Below are 20391 nucleotides of genomic sequence, written 5' to 3'. Positions count from 1 at the left end.
CAGCCTCCGTTTGAAGACCTCCAAGTAGGGAGACTCCACTACACTCCTAGGAAGTGTGTTCCACTGTCGAACAGCCCTTACTGTCAGGAAGTTCCTCCTAATGTTGAGGTGGAATCTCTTTTCCTGCATCTTGCATCCATTGTTCCGGGTCCTAGTCTCTGGAGCAGCAGAAAACAAGCTTGCTCCCTCCTCAATATGACATCCCTTCAAATATTTAAACAGAGCTATAATATCACCTCTTAATCTTCTTTTCTCCAGGCTAAACATCCCCAGCTCCCTAAGGCATTCCTCATAGGGCAAGGTTTCCAGACCCTTCACCATTTTAGTCGCCCTCCTTTGGACACGCTCCAGTTTCTCAATGTCCTTTATGAATTGTGGCGCCCAGAACTGGACACAGTATTCCAGGGCCTGACCGGAGCAGAATATAGTGGCACTATTACTTCCCTTGATCTAACCACTATACTTCTATTGATGCAGCCTAAAATCGCATTGGCCTTGTTAGCTGCCACATCGCACTGTTGACTCATGTTCAACTTGTGGTCTACTTGGACTCCTAGATCCCTTTCACATGTTGTCTCCTTAAGCCAGGTGTCCCCCATCCTATATCTGTGCATTTCATTTTTTATTTTTTATTTTTTTTATTTTATTTTTTATTTTTTTATTTTTTTTTGCCCTAAGTGCAATACCTTACATTTCTCCCTGTTGAAGTTCATTTTGTTAGCTGTGGCCCAGTTTTCTAGTCTATTCAGGTCATTTTGAATTTTGATCCTGTCCTCTGGAGTATTAGCTATTCCTCCTAATTTGGTGTCATCTGCAAATTTGATAAGTATTCCCCCAATTTTTTCCTCCAAGTCATTGATAAAGATGTTGAACAGTACTGGGCCCAGGACAGAGCCCTGTGGAACACCACTGGTTACTTCTCTCCAGGATGAAAAGGTGCCATTGTTGAGCACCCTTTGGGTTTGTCCAGTCAACCAATTACAAATCCACGTAACAGTTGCCTTGTCTAGCCCACATTTTACAAGCTTGTTTGCAAGAATATCATGGGGAACCCTGTCAAAGGCCTTACTGAAATCAAGATATACTATATCGACAGCATTCCCTTCATCTACCAAGCTAGTAATTTTATCAAAGAAAGAGATCAGATTTGTCTGGCATGATTTGTTTTTCTGAAACCCATGTTGACTTTTTGTGATTATAGAATTGCTTTCTAGATGTTCACAGACTCTCTAATTATCTGCTCTAGAATATTTCCTGGTATAGATGTCAGACTAACTGGCCGATAATTGTTTGGATCCTCTTTCTTCCCCTTTTTGAAGATGGGGACAACGTTTGCCCTCCTCCAGTCTGCTGGCACTTCTCTTGTTCTCCAGGAGTTTTCAAAGATTATTGCCAATGGCTCCGATATTACATTTGCCAGTTCTTTTAATACCCTTGGATATAGTTCATCTGGTCCTGGCGACTTAAATTCATTTAGATTAACAAGGAATTCCTGTACTATCTCTTTACTTATTTTGTGCTGAAATTCCCCTATTCTGTCCTCTGCTCCTTTATCCTCAGGTTGAGATCCCTTTGCCTTTTCTGAGAAGACTGAGGCAAAGAAAGTGTTGAGTAATTCTGCCTTTTCTCTGTCCTCTGTTAGCATTTTGCCATCTTCTCCACTCAGTGGCCCTACCGTTTCCTTCTTCTTCCTTTTGCTGCGGACATATCCATAAAAGCCCTTTTTGTTGTTCTTAACCTCTCTAGCAAGCCTGAGTTCATTCTGTGCTTTAGCTTTTCTGACCTTATCTATACACTTGCTAGCTATTTGTTTAAATTCCTCTTTGGTGATGTCCCCATTTTTCCATTTCTTATACATGTTCCGTTTAAAATTTAGCTGAGCTGAAAGTTCCTTAGTCATCCATCCTGGGTTCTTGCGACACCTCCCATTTTTCTTTCTCACTGGAACTGTTTTAATTTGTGCCTTCAGTATCTCCCTTTTGAGAAACTCCCATCCATCTTGAACTCCCTTCTCTTTTAGTACAGTCAGCCCTTCTTATACACGGATTTTTTATAACACGGATTTAAGCATACACGGTTTGAAAATGTTCCAAAAAAGTATAAATTTACCTTGATGTTCCATTTTTTATTAGGGACACCATTTTGCTATGTCAGCCTCTCTGTCACATCACGGATCTTTGCCCCAGGGAGACAGCACACCTCCCGAGACATCTTGTCAGGCCCACAAACCACTGGTTCAGTGCCTCTCAGCAAGGAGCCCCCCACGACCACCACTCGCCTCCTCCGAGGCTTAGCAGCGGCCGTTCCCTTTGGTGGAGCTCTCTGGGTCCCCTGCTCTGTCCCTGAGGTCTGTCCCTGCTGCTGTTCCTCATCATCCTTGATTGCAGAGAGAGATTGAAATCGATTCTGTAGCTGTAAGCTTACAGAATGTTCTCTGGTTTCCCTACTTCTGTGTGTGACACTCCTCCAACTATCTACGTCTATTGTGTGTGAAGTGACCTCCTCCTCCTCCCCACAACTTCCTCTGTGTGCTTCCTGTCCAGGACTATCTGGTCTGTTCTGGTCAGGAAAACCTCTTGCTCCCTATGATGCTGAAGTGTAGCGACCTGGGCCTCCAGCTGCTGTACTTTCTCTTCTAAGAGGGCTACCAACTTGCACTTGGGGCAGGTGAAGTTCCCCATATCCCTAGGCAAGAAGATAATGTATTTATGAAGCGCTGTAAATTTACACAGCACTGTACATACAATCTTTTTAATTAGACGATTCCCTGCCCTCGGGCTTACAATCTAAAAAGACATGACACAGAAGGAGAAGGGAGTGGTGGAGGGAAAGGGTAAGAGATCCAGCAGTTCCTCTCTACCTCCAATTCTTATGTGCTCAGTGCTAAATATGTCTTCTAGATAGTCCCAGAAAGCTGGAAAATAGATAGTGCAAGAAACATGACAAAACAGAGAGATTGGTATAGGAGGGCCAGCAATGGAGACAGAAGACTTAAAAAAAAAAGGGGGGGGGGATACAAGTACTATTTTGTCCCAAGTCTTTGTACAGATAACCCATGTTTAGCTATTTTGTGGGAATAAATGTTTACCTTTTATGCATTATATCTTTAAAGATAGAGGAAGTCATTTTTCTATACAGTTTTTGAACAGTATCTACAGAGTTTAGGTTTTATGTTTTTCAAGGCAGAGAGAGGAACATGAAGCATTGGTAGCGGTAGGAAGAGAGGAAATGAGAGATAAGACACAAGAAGGAAATGTGTCTTTGCATCATGGTAGAGGGCTTTCTGAGAAGCCAGTCTGAAAGGCTTTGGGTGGCTGTGATATGAGGGTTTTTTTTTCAATCCGTGGATTCCTTTTTTTAAAGGCTTCTCATAAATTCATATCATTTTAAGAGAGAGCTAGCCTGAGTAAAATACAGAATCTCTAAGCTAATTTCACCAGGAGCCAGTGGAAAGTATGGAAGACACACTACAGTACCAGCCTCTTTCCCTGGAATTCGCCAAATTTTGGTTATTATTACTACATTTAAAAGGATGGAACATTCTACTTGTTTCCACGAGCCAATCTAAGATGTAACATGCAGTCATTACTTTTACATGGACGTCAGTATAATTTTATTGTAGGATTGACACCTATGAAAAAGCTGTCTTCTCAATATAGATGAACATAGGAAGATATAAGGATTTACAATTTAGCATTAGATCATAGTATAATAATTCTGCTTTTAGGATTCATGTCTGATTGTTAGTTTATAAACAAAGGAAAACATTTTTCTCAAGCCCTAGCTTCAAAACACTTTCTGCTTTTCTATTATGTCTTTCCTTGTGCCTTTCATTTATGTTTATCTTTCCTTCTTTGGTGTATGCTCTCTGTGGCTTACATGCTTTCTCTCCCTTGGTCTGTCTCCCTTCTCATCAATTCCCTGAGGGATTGTGAGGACACAGAATCTAACTCATTGTAACCCTCTTGTTGGTTATGCAAGCAGATGTCAGAAAGTTGCTCCTAGTCTCTTAAGCCAGTCCCTTGTTTTTCAATTTTTAAAAAGCATGTAACAGAATTTAATGTGATGAGAACTCTTTGCTACTGTTGTGTGAAAATATTTCGTGTTTGTGTATTTGAGGGTGCATCTACACTGCAGATTTAATGCAGTTTGACATTTTGACTTCACAGTTTGACACTGCTTAAACTGCCATGGCTCAAGCTTTGGAATTTTGGGATTCGTAGTTTTGTGATATATTTACCCTTCTCTATCAGAGAGCTCTGTTGCCTCATCAAACTACAAACCCCAGGATTCAATAGGATGGAGCCATGGCAATTAAAGTGGTGTCAAACTGCATTATTTCTACAGTGCACATGCACTGCATGTGTGGCGGCGGGGGGATATTGTTCAAATAAATAAAAAAGAGTAATTGTGTGTTGGGGGCTCTTTAAAAAGTGATTAGTTTTTGTGCGGTGTAACAGCTGATGAATTCTAATGATAGATCACTGTTACTTATTTCTACGATTAAACTGACTTCTTTCTTGTGCGCTCAGTGTAAGCATTGCCTCGAGATGGAACTCTGCCTGGCTCTAGAACCGCTATTGTGATCCTACGCAGCTGGCAGTGCAGCCATTTTATTAGCTGGCTCACAAAGGTTATGTGTTTTTGGTTAATGGGGGGAGACATGTCAACAGTAGAAAGGTAAGAAACTGCCTACCATAATTACTTTTGCTTTCTTTAGTGTTAGTTTACACTGCAGAATCTTTAAGGCAATTGTAAGGAAAAGAAAGCTTTTTTAATCATGCAGAATCTAGAATCTATTTAGCATTATTGGACATACTTTCCTTACTGATACTTCCTCCCTTGAAGAGGTTTGTTACAGCTTTATAGATATGAAATGTGATCATTTTTGGTTCTACCTATATTGTTGTTGTTGTTGTTGTTGTTGTTATTCATTTATATCCCACTGTTCCCCCAAAACTGGGATTCAAGGCAAAAATTAAAACAAATACAGATAAAAGCACATATAAAGACTTAAGTAAAAACATAACACAAAGCTATTAAAATGTGACTGAACTTTTCATAGAATTGAAACCATTTAAACATACCCATTAAGAGACAAAAGATAAAGGTTAGGAAAACAGCACACTATTAAAAGTTTTTGTAGTCAGTTCCCAAAAGTCTGTTGGGATAGAAAGCTTTTCACTTGTTGATAGAAAGGCAGTAAAGAAGGAGCCATCTTTGCCTCCTGTTTATGTAACATACAGCAGCTGACCTTTTGGAACATCTCAAAGATTTTCGTTGTGAGTAGACCCAGAACAGCCATCAGCAGCAAAATTCACCACACTGTTTAAGCTTTCTAGTCATCCTCTCTCTGCTGAGGAACTCTACTGGGAATCAGAACTGCAAATCAAGAATACATAGTGTGTTCTCAGATAGTGATAAGTGCTGTTTTAAAAGATTTAAAATAGTGTATTTATAGTGTCTATCTACCCATCTGATTTTGAAGCTGGCTCAGAAGGATCTCAGTGGAGGTATCATTAAAGATATTTTTAATGTAATAAACTAGTTATGGTAGGCTGCAGTTTCTGAAATTTCCCACATAGTACCAGAGGTTTCTATCTCGGCAGTTTTCATTTTGATTTAAAGCTGGCCAGGCTCATTCTGTCGGAGAGAAATGAGGTGGCTGCCATGGGGAAGGAATTCTTTAAGGGCCTAAAGAGGTTATTCCCACAGACACCCTTCTAAACCATACTGATTTTTTAAAAATTGCTGAAAGCATAATTTTCAGGTTAAAAAATAAATCTGGGAAACAGGTTTTTCCTAACTAGGTTGTTTTAGGTCCACCTACACCAAAAAAAGCTTCACAGCATAAAAAACTATTAACCAGAAATAACCAGAACAAAATTTCTGGTTTCAGAAAATGTCAGCATGAGACCCATGTGGGCTGGGAAGGCACCCCCCCCCCAAAAAAAATCCTTTGCATATACCTATCATGCAGTGACAGAGATTCTGGTTTTAATAATCTGTTCCCACCCTGAAGCCTTTCCTGAGGTTTCTGGCTTTGAGAGCATTATAGAACTAGCTAGGCCTCTTTATCAGATATTTTGAAACATATATAGATTATTCAGCTAAAAGAGATACCTCCTGTAATAACACCTCTTACTCCATGCACTTCTTCATGCTTCCAGATGGACTGTTTTGCCTACCTATCCAAAGACACTGGTGGGAAAACACAAGAGGGTTCAGGGTTGGAGGTAGAAAACATCTGCTGCCCAGTAAAACTCCATGAAAGAGGCAGAGAAATTGCAACATAAAGAGCTGCATTGGGAGGCATTTCTTGTCTCTTCATTTGGCCTCCTTTTCTCCAAGTTCCTCAGAAGCCCTTTTGCAGTTTAATGCCTTTGTCTCTTTTTCTTCTTCCATCTGAATCTCTTAAGGTTGTTTTGGCACAATATTTTTCTCACATCCATTAAGTAAGAAAAGATGGAAGACCTGCATAATGTCACAGTATGATGCTGGGAACCCCCTGTCTTGAAGGAACCTATAGTTACTTGCTCTCTTCCTTCAAGTTTCTTTTCAGCAATTTCTTTTTTTTTTTCTTGAGCCAGATGAATCACACCTCCATGGCTCCTTAATTCTCCACTGCTCTTTCTTCCCTGACCTTTCCCTTTAACTCCTTACCTGTGTGTCTGTTCTTGTCTAACCCCCTTGGTCAGAAATAGTGCCACTTCACTGTTCTTCAGAGATGCTTAGAAACACTGACTCTTCAGTGTCGTATGTTTTATGTGTTTTTTTTAAAGAAGGTTTGTCTTGGGGCCATTTTACAATCATTCCTTTTTTGTGCTAGGAGATGGTAGAAATCTGATACTAATCACAATTCATTAGAGGTTTGTTTTTTAAAAAACTATGTTCTCCAACTGCCTCAGTCCTCTAAAGGGCAAATGGTTTCTAAGGACTGGTACAGACGGGCACAAAGTACTGGCCTGTGGGCGGAGTATCTGCATGCTGGTCCCGTAACTTTGCCCCCCTTGTGCCATGACACCATGCACTGTTCTAGAAGGTGCTGCATCTAGATGATGCAGAGCCAAAAAGGCATCACAAAGCTGCGCACCACAGTTGTGACGCCCTTTAGAGGGCACAAAAAGGAGCTGCATTTTGCGGCTTCTTTTTCTGCCGTCTGGAGGCCGGATCAGGGCACTTGTACAGCCCCTAAGTTTAGGGAAATTGTCACTTTAGTTACAGGTGGTTAAATGCATAGAGAAAAATTTAGAAACATTTTATGTGTAAAGGAAGGCTTGGGACAGATAGTGGCCTGTTACAGACTGCCAAAATAAAGCTGCTTCGGGTCTCTTTGGAGGTATGCTATTTAAATGATGCATGGGTCCTAAGAGTCCGGAGGTTGTGCCAAAGCCACACTCCATTCCTAAGCACTGGAGTGCAGCTTTGGTGCAGCTTCCGGATTCTTCTGATGCATGCATCATTTAAACAGCATACCTCCAAAGAGACCCGAAGCAGCTTTATTTTGGCAGTCTGTAACAGGCCAGTGTATATTTTTAAGAGCAGAGTCTGGAAGGTTTTTTTCCCCTCTTTTCACTTATGGCAGTGACTGATGTCTATAATATCTGGCCAAAGGTTTCTTATCCTATTACCATGAACCCCAAATAATACTATGTGTGCATAACATGGGGAGCCGTTTGTGATATACAAATGCACATCTTCTGTTTATGAAAGATAGCCAGATTAATCTTGTTGTTCAAACCATTTGTGGCTCATATCAGGCTACAAAACAATAGCTTTGTTCAGCCTAGATAGGGTTGCCATATCCCGCCCCCTGGCGGGACATTCCCGGTTTGGGCAGTGCCGTCCCGGTCCGGTTTGGCGCCCAAACCGGGACGGCCCCGCCCACCGCGGCCACCGCGGCCCCCCGCGGCGGCTCCAAGGCCTTGCTGAGGCCTGGGAAGGCTCTCCGCGGTTGGAGCTCCAGCCGCGGAGATGCTCCCTCCCGGGCCCCAGCGAGGCCTTTGAGGCGCCTCCGCGGTCGGAGCTCTGGCCGCGGGGGCCTCCAAGGCCCTCCGCGAGGCAGGAGGAGGAGGAGTCCGCTTCCCACCGCGGCCATCGCCGCGATGAGGGGCAGCCCCCGCCTCCTTCCCGGCGGGGAGCTGGCCAAGGCTTCTCCACACCGGGAGGAGGGGAGGAAGCCTGGCACCGCGGCGATCGCCGCGATGCCAAGCTTCCCCCGCCTTCCCGGCCTGAGAGCCGGCCTAGCCTCCCTCTCAGGCCGGGAGGAGGGGGAGGAAGCCTGGCACCGCGGCGATCGCCGCGATGCCAAGCTTCCCCCGCCCTTCCCGGCTGAGAGCCGGCCTAGGCTCCTCTCAGGCCGGGAGGAGGGGGAGGAAGCCTGGCACCGCGGCGATCGCCGCGATGCCAAGTTTCCCCCTGCCCTTCCCGGCCTGAGAGCCGGCCTAGGCTCCCTCTCAGGCCGGGAGGAGGGGGAGGAAGCCTGGCACCGAGGCAATCGCCGCGATGCCAAGCTTCCCCCCGTCCTTCCCGGCCTGAGAGCCGGCCTAGGCTCTCCCAGGCCGGGGAGGGGAGGCTGCTTGGCACCGCGGCAATCGCCGCGATTCCAAGCCGCCCCCGTTCTTCCTCCCGGCTTGGGAGGCCGGCCTAGGCGTCCTCCGAAGCCGGGAGGAGGAGGAGGAGTACAGGGTTTGAAAATGTAGGGCTTTTTTTTTTTAATTTCCTAGCCAGGAAATTAAAAGAAAAAGTCCTACATTTTCAAACCTGGTCCTACATTTGTCCCGGTTCGGAGGTCCTCCATTATGGCAACCCTAAGCCTAGAGGGTGAAGGATAGCTTTAGTTTCACACACAAATACACACACCACCATCAATGGTACTCTCTTTACATGAAGAGTGAGACTTTATAAACAGAAAGATGATCAATTGTTTGTAGAGATTCTCTACCTGATTCGATTCACTGATGCTTCAGTGTTCTGGTTCACATGGTGAATCTCCATACCTTGAAGAAGATGTTCTCTTCCTAAAATGATCTCTAAACTTCTTCTCTTCCTTCATGTGAGGAGAGAGATTGAAAGAGTTTATATACTTCAAGTTCATTTGATATTGGAGGCATACAAAATGGTTTTATAAAATGGGGCCAAAAGAAATAATCAAGTACAGTATTGCAAAGTAGTATCCCTTCAGTGAGCTCTGGCTTCCTTCCTTCTCTGCATGTTTATATTTTGCTGTATCTATGGTGTGCTAATGTTTTAACAGACATTTTCTCCCATGAATGTATTTGAAACAACAATCTGTTTCAATTACTGCTACTTTCTGTGAAAATTACAGCCACTGATGTAATTTGTAGCTTCTCATCAACCAGCAAGCATGATTTTAGGCACTTCCATTTTAAACTTTGCCTGTATGTCTTGAGTACTCTGTGTTGTTGCAATGCATTTGTATCCAGGTATTGTTTTTCCTAATTTGTTATCTACTGTATAAAATGGCATTGGTTTGTGTGTGTGTGTGTGTGTTTGTGTGTGTCATTCGTGTGTACAGAGTTGTTGCTTGTTTCATTATTTCAAGTTGTGTGCGACTCTGCAATACTTAACACTAGGGTAGTTGTAAGAGATGAATGAGACAGAGGCAGCACTTCTTACAAAAAGTCACACTTAGGAAATTAATTTTCAGGGACTCTGCAAGTATCCCTGTCTGCATGATCAGTTTGAATAACAGACCTTCTGACATCCTTCTCAGAGGATTGCTTGACTTACAGGAGAAAATGTTACACTTTTACTAACATACTCTTATGTCTCATTTGCTAAGTAAATTTGCTTGGAGATAACCATTTAGGGTAGTTTTCCTTGTTGAAAACAGCAGCATGATTTTCCAAAGAAAAATAGGTTGAAAGTTCAGCTAGGGCCATAAGTCACTGCTCAGTTGCTGCAGAGTAAGATGAAATTTAGCAAGTGTAGTATCACAGTGCTACAAAGGTAGGTGCAGCTGTATCTGCTGTGTATCTTTCTGCTACTGAAACTGTCAGAGGTACTTACTTATATTCAGCCTTGTGGTCTGCTGACTAAAGAATCTCAGTTGGAACATTATGTTACAGCTACTGTGCAGTGCCTGTTGTGCCATTCTCTGTGTTTGCTGTTAAGAGAGGCTGGGCAGTTAAAGAACATAATCCTGAAACAATTAGCTGACCAACTATCCTGGGGACCCCTTCACCCAGATATGTTAGACTCTAGCAATTAAACATCGAAGTGCTTGACAGTTAAGAACCACCCACCCACTCACTATTTCTTGTACAGAGGAAACAATAACATTAAGGGGTAACATTAACATGTAGAAAGGGATGGTTCACTTACTTCCCTTTGCCTTCTGCCAGCATCGTTCGAAGCATAAAATATCACAAACACAGTTTCCTGTGTGCCAGTTTAAGTATATATAGCAGAATGTATCTTTGTTCCCCAGAAACTATTATTCTTGCTTTGATTTGCACAAGCTCAATGATTTTTGCAAAGTGTTGCTCAAGCACTGAAGGGGTTATATGGTAAAGAAATACTGGGAAGAATTAAACAAAATTTAATGGCAACTTGTCCCATTGAAATCAGTTGTGTGAAGTACAGCTTGTTTTCAGTGTGAATTGGTGATTATTTTGCTGGATTGTGCACGCAGTAGAAACGGGAAACTGCCTGGATATCAAACTTCTTGGGGAGAAATAATTGTAGCATCTGCACATATCATAACTATTGAACAAATATTTATAAGGTAATTATAATCTGCCTCCTGATCATGAGTTCATTCCAGAGGCTGGGTCCTTCAGAGACAGGCTAATCTTTTGGGTGCATATTGGAAAGACTAGTGTGTGCTACTATGTAGCTATTTTAAAATTGTGATGGAAGACACAAGTGAGATGGGGAGAGACCTAATATAGGGGTGTGAGGTATACATTTCCCCTCTCAAAAGACTTAGAAAATTTGGGTCTTCGTGGCTTATGTGGATTTTTATTAACTGGTGTTTCTGTTTTCTCTCTTCTTCTCATCCTGCTCTGTGACACTCCTGGCTTCCCCAGGTTTCAAAGGTCAATGGTATCACTCGAATGTCATCTCTGAGTGCAAACACAGCCAGTGCCAAAAAGATGAGAGAAGTCAGACCTTCACCGTCCAAAACTGTGAAGTACACTGCAACAGTGACAAAGGGAACTGTCACATACACCAAAGCCAAGAAAGAACTGGTCAAGGAAACCAAACTAAATCACCACAAACCCAGTTCACCTGTCAACCATACAATCTCAGGGAAAATGGAAAGTAGCAATGCAAAAACCCGTAAACAGGTGCTATCCCTTGGAGCAGCCAAGCCTAACAACACCGCTGTCAATGGCATCAAAGTCAATGGCAAGTTGAACCAAAAGACATGCACTAAGGAGGTAGGGAGGCAGTTGAGGGAGGGACTGCGTAACTCAAAAAGGAGGCTGGAAGAGGCAAACCACATAGACAAAACACAGTCGCCAACCAAGAAGTTAAAGGGGGCACTTAGTGTGACTGAAGCCCCGAGCAGAAAGGCACCTGCAGAGAAGCCTTTGCTAAATGGCCACATGAAAAAGCCTGGAAGTCAGGAAGTACCACAGAAAAGTCTAGAAAGAAATAGGCCGAAGAGAGCTGCTGCTGCTGCTGCTGCTGCTGGGAAGAACACGCCAGGGAAACAAGCACATAGCAAAACTGAAAATGCCTCCTGTGAAAATAATAATAATAATTCTACCTCTCAAACGGAGTCCTTGCACAAGCCACATGACTCAGTGGGGAAGCATGAGAAGGGTAGTGTTAAGTCTGGGTGGGCCATGATGGAGGAAATTCCTGTCCTGAGGCCTTCCCCAAAGGAGTTCCATGATCCGTTGATATACATTGAGTCAGTCCGCCCTCAGGTTGAGAAGTACGGGATGTGCAGGGTAGTCCCTCCTCCTGACTGGAGACCTGAGTGTAAGCTGAACGAGGAAATGCGGTTTGTGACCCAGATTCAGCACATTCATAAGCTCAGCAGGCGCTGGGGGCCCAATGTGCAGCAGCTGGCCTGTATCAAGAAGCACCTCAAATCTCAGGGCATTACTATGGACGAGCTTCCACTCATAGGTAAGTGCTTTGTTTTCATGAGTCTGTACTTGGTCATTCATGGCCAGTAGAGGCTTTGAGAACATCTGTTTCTTTTCAGGTGGACTGATGTCTTTTGAAAACATCAGGAAATCAGACTTTCCTGCCAGTTCATAGACATAGGTGGATTCAGGTTTTTTTCTGCATTGTGACTCGGTTGAGATTCATTAATAGCTCACTCATTACAGGGCAATTTCCACCAAAGCAAAAGAGCCATCTGTACTAATAGTTTAAGAATAAAGAATAAGGGGACATATGATAGATACGTATTTAGGGGTGTCTCCTCTGTCTTCCTTATATTAGGATTTTTAAAGATTTTCCAAGAGTGCATATAACTCTTTAAAAATTAACTATTTCCTTTTCAAAAATTAATCAAAAATGCATTCTCTTTTGCGCATTTGTTCCATTCCACCACAGTCATCATTGAATTGGTTTGTACTTGGATATCTGAATGGCTGAAATTACAAATTTTCAACCATCCACGGGCATTTTGACAACTAATAAACTGAAACATGTAGATTGTTGCAAAATGTAGGTTTCATTAACTTTCACAACAGGTAGCTGCAAAGACTTGTACTTATACTGTGTTTGATTATTTAAGTAAATTGATTGTTTTTCTGATCTGTCATCAAATAGGATGCACATGGCAGCATATATTAAAAGGTAGCATTCTTCTTGATGAAGCAACAGTTTTATTAAACAGATTCCTTTAGTCTTTAGAAGACTCCCCCCCCCCCCCTTTTCTCTGTTATACATTTTAAGCTGTAATAAATTTACTTGAGCCACTATTAAAGTAGCAGGCTTTAATAAGATAGATGTGTAGAGGTCAATTTTAATTGGTGAGGTCAAGTTTTAATCAGTATTGCTTAGAGTTACAGGCACCTTATTTTGTTTCTAAGGATGAGTTCTGGTAATAAAAACAGAAAATGTTAAATATGGCCTCCTAGAAATAAGAGGTAGAGTTTTTTTAATTACATGCTAAGTTGCAATTACTGTATAGTCAGATGTAACTTGCAGCTTCTGAAAATTTTAAGCAGACTTGTGATGCACAGGATTCCAGCATTTATTATCTTGCATTTTTTACAGAATAATAAAAATGCACAATCTTTTGGGGGGAAATCTGATATGGTTATTTTGATTTTATGCAATTCATTTCAATTTAATGAAGAAAGAATTTGTTTCATGATAAATAGTAGTCAGTGTAAAATGCTTATCCAGCTAAAACAAGGCAGTGGTGTAAATTTAACATCACTGACCTTTTTAGAAAAACAAACAAAAATTATCCTTTTATTTATTTCATATATACAAACGAAGGAAGAATAAAGAGAAAAGGGGAATAAAATTAAGTAAACAAATCCAGTTCATAATGGCATTAATGATTATGATATAGTCTTCAGTAAATCATATAAATTGATTTAGGTAGTCAGTATGTCCAACCAAGTGATTGGATCAAAATCACAACTATAAAATGCATCCTCAAGGATAGATAGAGTGAGGTCTTCAAGCTATTGAGTGATTGATAATTCTTATCTGTCGCACTCTGATGTCTATTCTGTAGCTTGTTCAGCCTCACAAACCAACTTCAAACTACAGTGTATAAAACTTTCCACTTCAGGCATGTGCCTTTAACAGCACAAGAGCACTAAGAACTGGGATGGGGTTGAGAAAGTAGAGGTAGCATGCTCATTGATGTTTTCTCTCTTCACACACTGCTAGGATGCATAATTTGAACAGCTGAGCAGAGCTTTAATTACAATAGAAATTGTACATGCAGTCCTGCTGCCTCATTGTATATAGCATATAGTTTGGTGGGTTTGTGAACCAGCCTTTGGGGATATTCCTTGCAATGTTTGCCTTGTTTGTCATGCATTATTTTCTTCAAGCATATCCTTAACAGATTACAAATTGGCTGCTCAACCAAACATACATAGATATTGCCCTGGACATTTGTAAAAATAATAACCAGGTCTAGATTTTTCTTTGTAATTCTCAACAATGTTCAGTGTATGATCCCTGGCTTACAGTCACTTCAGTAGCACTCCTTAGCAATTAGCTTTTAACCACATAAACCTTAAGAGCTGAAAAGTGTTTGAACCAAACAGGCAGTAATAGTCTTTTAGTAATTTATGAAGCATGGGGCTTTGTGTGGGCCTGCGCAGTCCTGTGTGGAAAACTATAGATCAGAACAAAACAATGTGGTTTGCTTTTAGTTCAAACATGGGCTTGTTCTTCCTTCTTACTTAAGGGCAAAAAGGTGTACTTCTCTCATTAGAAATAATGATTATACACAAGTATAAACTTTCCCTGACCTATAATATTCATCGGATTCTTGTAAAGGCATGGCCTGTTTTTCATTAGAACTAATAATCTTAAGTGTTAACTAGTGAAATAAAAATAAGGTTGAACTTTAAAATAATTGTGTATGAAATTAATTTTTGAGAGAACAACCAAACTAGCATAAAAAATACACACAATGGGGTTCAAGGTTCAGTTTGATGAAAAATAGGTTTTCATCACCAGTTTTTGAAAATGGTTGAAAAGTAACAAACATTTGACATTGCAATGTCTCTGTTTTTATAGCGTCAAAATGGGCTCCCCTTTGTTTTCAAATCATTTCAACACTTAATGGAGTCACTTGTGCCTCTTCATTGTTTAATCTTGGAAAGACTTTCAATACGTCTTTGAATTTTGTTTGCTTGATCATGGTCTTCCATGTCTAACCTGATACTTTGATCAGGTACAAGAGAACAGAAAAGCATGCCTCCAACCCAATAATAACCAGCAGGTGTAAATATCAATAAGTACAGTGATGTGTCCCCTCAATAAGCATTGTGTCACCCCAGAAACTGAAAGTTGTCTTGTGGCCTGGATCCCCCTGCACCCCTAGTGACACCATTGCTCCCACATCCATATTCTTTTAAATATATATTTTATATGTATGTACCTATGTACATTGGGCCTTTGATATCTGTTGAGGTTTGATTCCAAAACTCCTCATGGATACCAAAATCCATGAATGCTGAAGTCCCCTTATATACAGCGGCATGGTAAGATAGTGTCCCTTATATAAAATGGCAAAATCAAGCTTTGCTTTTTGGATTTTTTAAAATAATATTTTCAAGCCATGGATGGTTTAATCCATGACTACAGAAGCCTCCCCCCATGTGTGTTATTTCGATATACTTATTTTTCTCGCCCTCTTTATCACTCTGTGTGTATAGGCTTTTGCTGGCAATAATGGACCAAACATGACAGTGTTAGTGGGTCATTTCCTCTGTGATGAGAACGTGGTCTTGAGAACATGGCCTCTCTAATTCTCAAAATCTGGGAAGAGGCCTCAAAAACCATATGGTACTTTTAAAAGAGGGTGGACTTCAGTGTCTGGAGTTATTGACCCTTCTACCCCTATAAGGCCAGCCAGATAAGTAGGAGCAGAGAAGAAAAACATTTTGCATTGGACTTTTTAATATTTTGCTTTTTAGGCTAGTTTGATTGACGTCTCTTAAATTCTTTTACAATTGTTTTAAAATTTGTATGCATTTCATTTAAAAAAATATATATTTTCAGTGGACCAATGAGGTTTAGCCATTTTCCATCAAAACAACTAGCCAGTGAAACGTGCTGTTTTTTAAGGGCCTCTGTCTCCTCTTACACCATCCTCAAATCATGAGCAATTGCCTCCAGGAATATTTTACAGATGAGCTAATATGACTTAAACTCTTCCATTGCTTTTTGGCCTCAAAATGTCTGTATACAACCTATAATCCTACCAGATGTCATTATTCTTAATAAATTAAGCCTGCATGAACATCCCCATCTTAAGATATAAAAAATACAATTTTCTCAGTGGAAAAAGTATGGGTTTTCCCCATTCTCTGTATCATTCTTTTTCTTGAACATTCTTCCTGATCCTAAGGGGAAAAAAGAAGTTCTGTGTAACTCAAAAGCTTGTGTATTTTATTAACTTTGATTCATCTGAGAAAAAGTATTGTTTTACTGACTTGATTTTGATGACACAGTGAAATTCAGAAATGTTTGCTGGACATTTAACTGTTTTTTTTCTGTTAAAAATCCTTTTGCAGTGTCCTTATCTAAATACAGATAGTTTCAGCAGCTGATTTACATAAATTATGTGCCTCTGAGATATCTTTAAAAAATTTTCTTTGAGCTTTATGGCAAGTAGAAGGTTTCAGATCTATCTGCCAGTTGCTAGCAGATAATACAGTTAACATACTGTATATTTGTTTTCTCCTTGGCTTCCCCCTTCCCCTCAAAATAGGCTTACAATTTTGCTGATCTTACACATTTTACAACTAACGCAGAATCGGTAGCAATGGCCTCCTTTTACTTAAGGGTCAGACTTCATAAAATTGCTCAAGAAAACAACCAAGCCTCATTAAACAGTGAGGTGTTATGGGCTTGTTTTCATGTTGTGCTGAAAGCACTCACTCCTTGACAAAACATGGAACAGCTAATTTGATCCTGGGCAATCACACCTTTTTCCCCCTGGAGTGCCTGGCCAAAGTCAAAGCAGTGGTTAATGCACTTTTTGTATCTAAGAAATATTGTCACCTCCATAGAGTTACCTCCTCTTATAATGAGACCAAGTAGAATTACATTTTATATAAAAATGAGCTTCTGTGGGCAAATGTTGGATTGATATTTGCATCACATAGATACCTGATAAATGCAGCAACTACAGTACTTTCTGGTCCAAAGAATTTCTCTGCAAGGAAAAACATGTAAACTGATTGAGGAGCTCTCCTGCATTAATATAGGAAGCAGCTGGCACTGTATATGCCCTGTGCAGTGTGAAGTGTAATGGAGAATAGTGACAACGAAACCAATTTGGAGCAGATACGTGTTGTGCATTGAGAGCACAGCTAATTGGACTATTGACATTTGTGATGGCATTTACTGAAAGAGTAACTCCTTCTTTTACCTTTAAAGGGCCGTTCAGATTATGAGAGCAAGAGTACCTTGTATGGACAGTTCTCCAGAGAGAGTGGCTAGGGAGATTGAGAGTTTGGGATATAGGAGGGGAATTGCTTTTAGATTCTTGAAAGTAATCTCAGCTTAATCCAGGTGAACAAGGTAGTAGCAAATCATAGGGTGGATGTACTGGCCATTAAGAAGTCATTCAGTCATTTGGCGGTTATTTGTCTTTCCTTGTTCAGAGAAATGATATGCAAGTAACATCTGATCAGCATCCAGTCATTTTAATTAATGAGGGTGGGGCCTAGAATACTCCTAGGAAACCTGAGCCATAGCACTTCCAGGTGCACATCAAAGATTGTTTTAAGAGACTTGACAAGAGTAGGATCTTTCTCCCTGACATCTATAGGCAGATATTTTAGGAGGAAAACTTGCTCTTGTTTTTTATCTAAAGAGATATAGTCAGATACAGGTTAATAGTCCTATGACCTATAGACCTGAATGAATGTGAACCCCTCTCCATTTTCCTAACCATTTCCTGTTTTCCCTCCCCACCCTCCACTTATGGACATTCCACATCACCATCTACATTCAGGAGGCTGCGAGCTAGATTTGGCTTGCTTTTTCCAGCTGATCAATGAAATGGGGGGCATGCAGCAAGTGACTGACCTCAAGAAATGGAACAAGTTGGCAGACATGCTGCGCATCCCCAAAACTGCACAGGACAGGTTGGCAAAGCTGCAGGAAGCCTACTGCCAGTACTTGCTTTCCTACGACTCTCTCTCTGCGGAGGAGCACATGAGACTGGAAAAGGAAGTCCTCTTTGAAAAAGAGATCCTGGAAAAGCGGAAAGGCCCCCTGGAGGTACATTCAGATAACAGCTATGAATTCCAGTCTCTGCCCCGATATGAGCCCAAAAATGGACTCATCAATGGTGTGGTTCATAAAAACGGCTTCCGGAACAAGGCGAAAGAAGTCGAAGTCCCACAAAAAACAGGCAGGCGGCGACTCTTTTCTCAGGAAAAGGAGACCATGAAGGAAGAGGAGGAAGATAAAGGCATTCTTAGTGACCTCCACAAGTGTGTCTATAAGGTAAGCAGAGGTCTTGCCTTGCATCCCAATTAGGAAGTACAGCTTCAAATGCAAATGGTATTTTCCCTGGCAGTGCCAACTGTAATTTAGTGCAAATGGTGGTTTGGAAGGCTTATTTCTCCTGACACTGAGCACATCCATTTGCAAAGGAATGTTGACTCCTACTCTCAATTTGATTTGGCAGCCTCCCTGCTATTAAGCAGGAACTGGCACTACTGCATGCTGTGTAATTGTTACCAAGGTTGGATTTTGTGAGAGAAACTGAAATGCTGGGGTGGAGGGTGGATACGGGATTTTATTGTGCCGTTGCCTGTGTCCAGCATGCACTACTTTTCCATCTCTGCTCTTTCTCTCATTACTGTGAAATGAAAATTGGGTTCTCTTGGGAAGATTGTTCTGCCTAAAATTGTGGTGACATGTCCTTCTGCAGAGGTTGTCCGTCTTCAAGAACTAAAGCCTGTAAACACCACCACCCCATGCCAAATCTTATTTATTTACTTATTAGTCATATTTGTATTCTGACCTTTTCCTACAGAGGTGCAGGGAATGTATGAGGTGGAGTGGGAGGTTAATTTACATAGTTATCCTCACTACAGCCTTGCTAGAGAGGTTAGGCCCTGGGAGTGTGGCTTGCAGAGGCCACCCAGACAGTTTCATTTCTGAATTTAGGAATTATCTTGGCTTTCTCGCATCCAGAGCTGTCTCACCACAGCAGTTCATACAGTTGCCTGGTAATTATCAAGTCAAACAGTATGTTTTCCAGGGCTTGCAACAGTGGGTTGTGGTGACTTGTTTTTAAAAATTGTAAGAACGCAGCCCTCAAGTGAATGTATTCAACCACCACTTAGTGTCTCATGATTTAGCTTTTAGGGATAGGGTGAAATAAATTACAAATTAATATATGCACACTATTGCTGTTTTGAATATATCTGTTCTTTAAGTGATATCTCTTGTTTCAATTTATTAGTCAGTAAAAGAAATTGCCTTGTTTTCAAGTATTTTCTTCATGTTAAAACCTGGACACAGTATAGTAATTCAGTCCAGGAAGTAGTATGTGCCAAGCGAGGCCATCAGCAGATCATCTGTGATGTGACAATAACCTGTGACTGAACTAGAGTACACTCGGCCTCCCACATTTGTGGGGGTTAGGGGCGTAAAACCCCCGCAAATGTGGAAAAATCATGAATAATCCCCCCCATGGAAGCCAATTAAAGGGAGGGGTGAGTGGGGGAAGAGGTCTTGTTCCTCTTTTTTTCTCTACCCTCCCATCCCTTTAACTGGCTCCCGGCCCCTTTCCTGGGCAGGTGGGTGCTTGCCTTGGCCAGTCACCAATCCATCAGGAAAAGAGCTGGGAGTGGGGAGGGACCTATCCCTCCCAGACCCTTTACCGGTTGGATCGGTGCCTGGGGAAGGCAGCAATTGGACCAGGAAAAGGGCGGGGTTCATGCACGCACCCTTCCCAGCTTCTCCCTACTGGGCTTCCCTGCCAGAGGAAAAGCCTGGGAGGAAGGAGGATGAGGAGTGCATGCATGCATGTGCACAGTGGCCTTGGCCTCGTGAATAATCAAAACTGCAAGTGTCAAAGCCGCAAATGTGGAGGGCTGAATGTACATGGATTAATATGGGGAATGGCTGGAATGATTACAAATAAGACCATTCTCACCAAACCAGAGCCAATGCTTCTTGCTGCTTTATCTTCCTTGTCATCTAGATCTTCAACTTGATAATTATATGCCACCTTTAATACTCTCTGAGACAGTGTAAAAACAATTGTGGGCATAAAGGTGCTTCCACACAAAAGTCTCCAAGCTCAGCAAATTAAAAAAAAACAATTGTGTGAGTGTTGGATCTCTCCAAAAGAAAGAAAGAAGGATGGGAAAACCCATAAGGTAACATGGGAGGGTTAAAGGTGAAAGACACTAATGGCTGGATTCTCATGTAAAAATCCATGAATGATGAGGCAGGATGCAAATTAAAGGCTTTATTTGAAAGCATCCTAGAAAGGAGGGTAATGTGTAAGGGTTTTGATACTGTGGATGGTAAGCATAACTTTTTTTGTACATATTTGTTAACCTTGACTCCTTTAGTTTGTAAAACCTGTTTCTGACAGAATAGCAGTTCTTGATTGTTCTGTTGCCTTCGGTGGTGCACCATGAAATTTCACTTGTACCGGTTCCCCATCCCACTCATCCCTGAAGACGTCTGCAGCCAGTTTTGACTGTGTACTTTCTATTCCAC

General features: G+C 41.5%; 1 protein-coding gene across 1 annotated transcript in view; it reads left to right on the top strand.

Annotated features, from left to right (window-relative positions):
- JARID2 (jumonji and AT-rich interaction domain containing 2) overlaps nt 1–20391 on the top strand; it is a 250999-nt gene that overhangs the window by 202835 nt on the left and 27773 nt on the right. Inside the window, exons 7-8 of the mRNA XM_042463243.1 lie at nt 11055–12108; nt 17657–18153. Of these exons, the coding sequence (XP_042319177.1) occupies nt 11055–12108; nt 17657–18153 (1551 nt within the window). The remainder of the gene's footprint in view (nt 1–11054; nt 12109–17656; nt 18154–20391) is intronic.

Source organism: Sceloporus undulatus, chromosome 4, assembly GCF_019175285.1.
Source record: "Sceloporus undulatus isolate JIND9_A2432 ecotype Alabama chromosome 4, SceUnd_v1.1, whole genome shotgun sequence".
Lineage (NCBI taxonomy): Eukaryota > Metazoa > Chordata > Lepidosauria > Squamata > Phrynosomatidae > Sceloporus > Sceloporus undulatus.
This window is presented reverse-complemented; position numbering and strand designations above follow the sequence as displayed.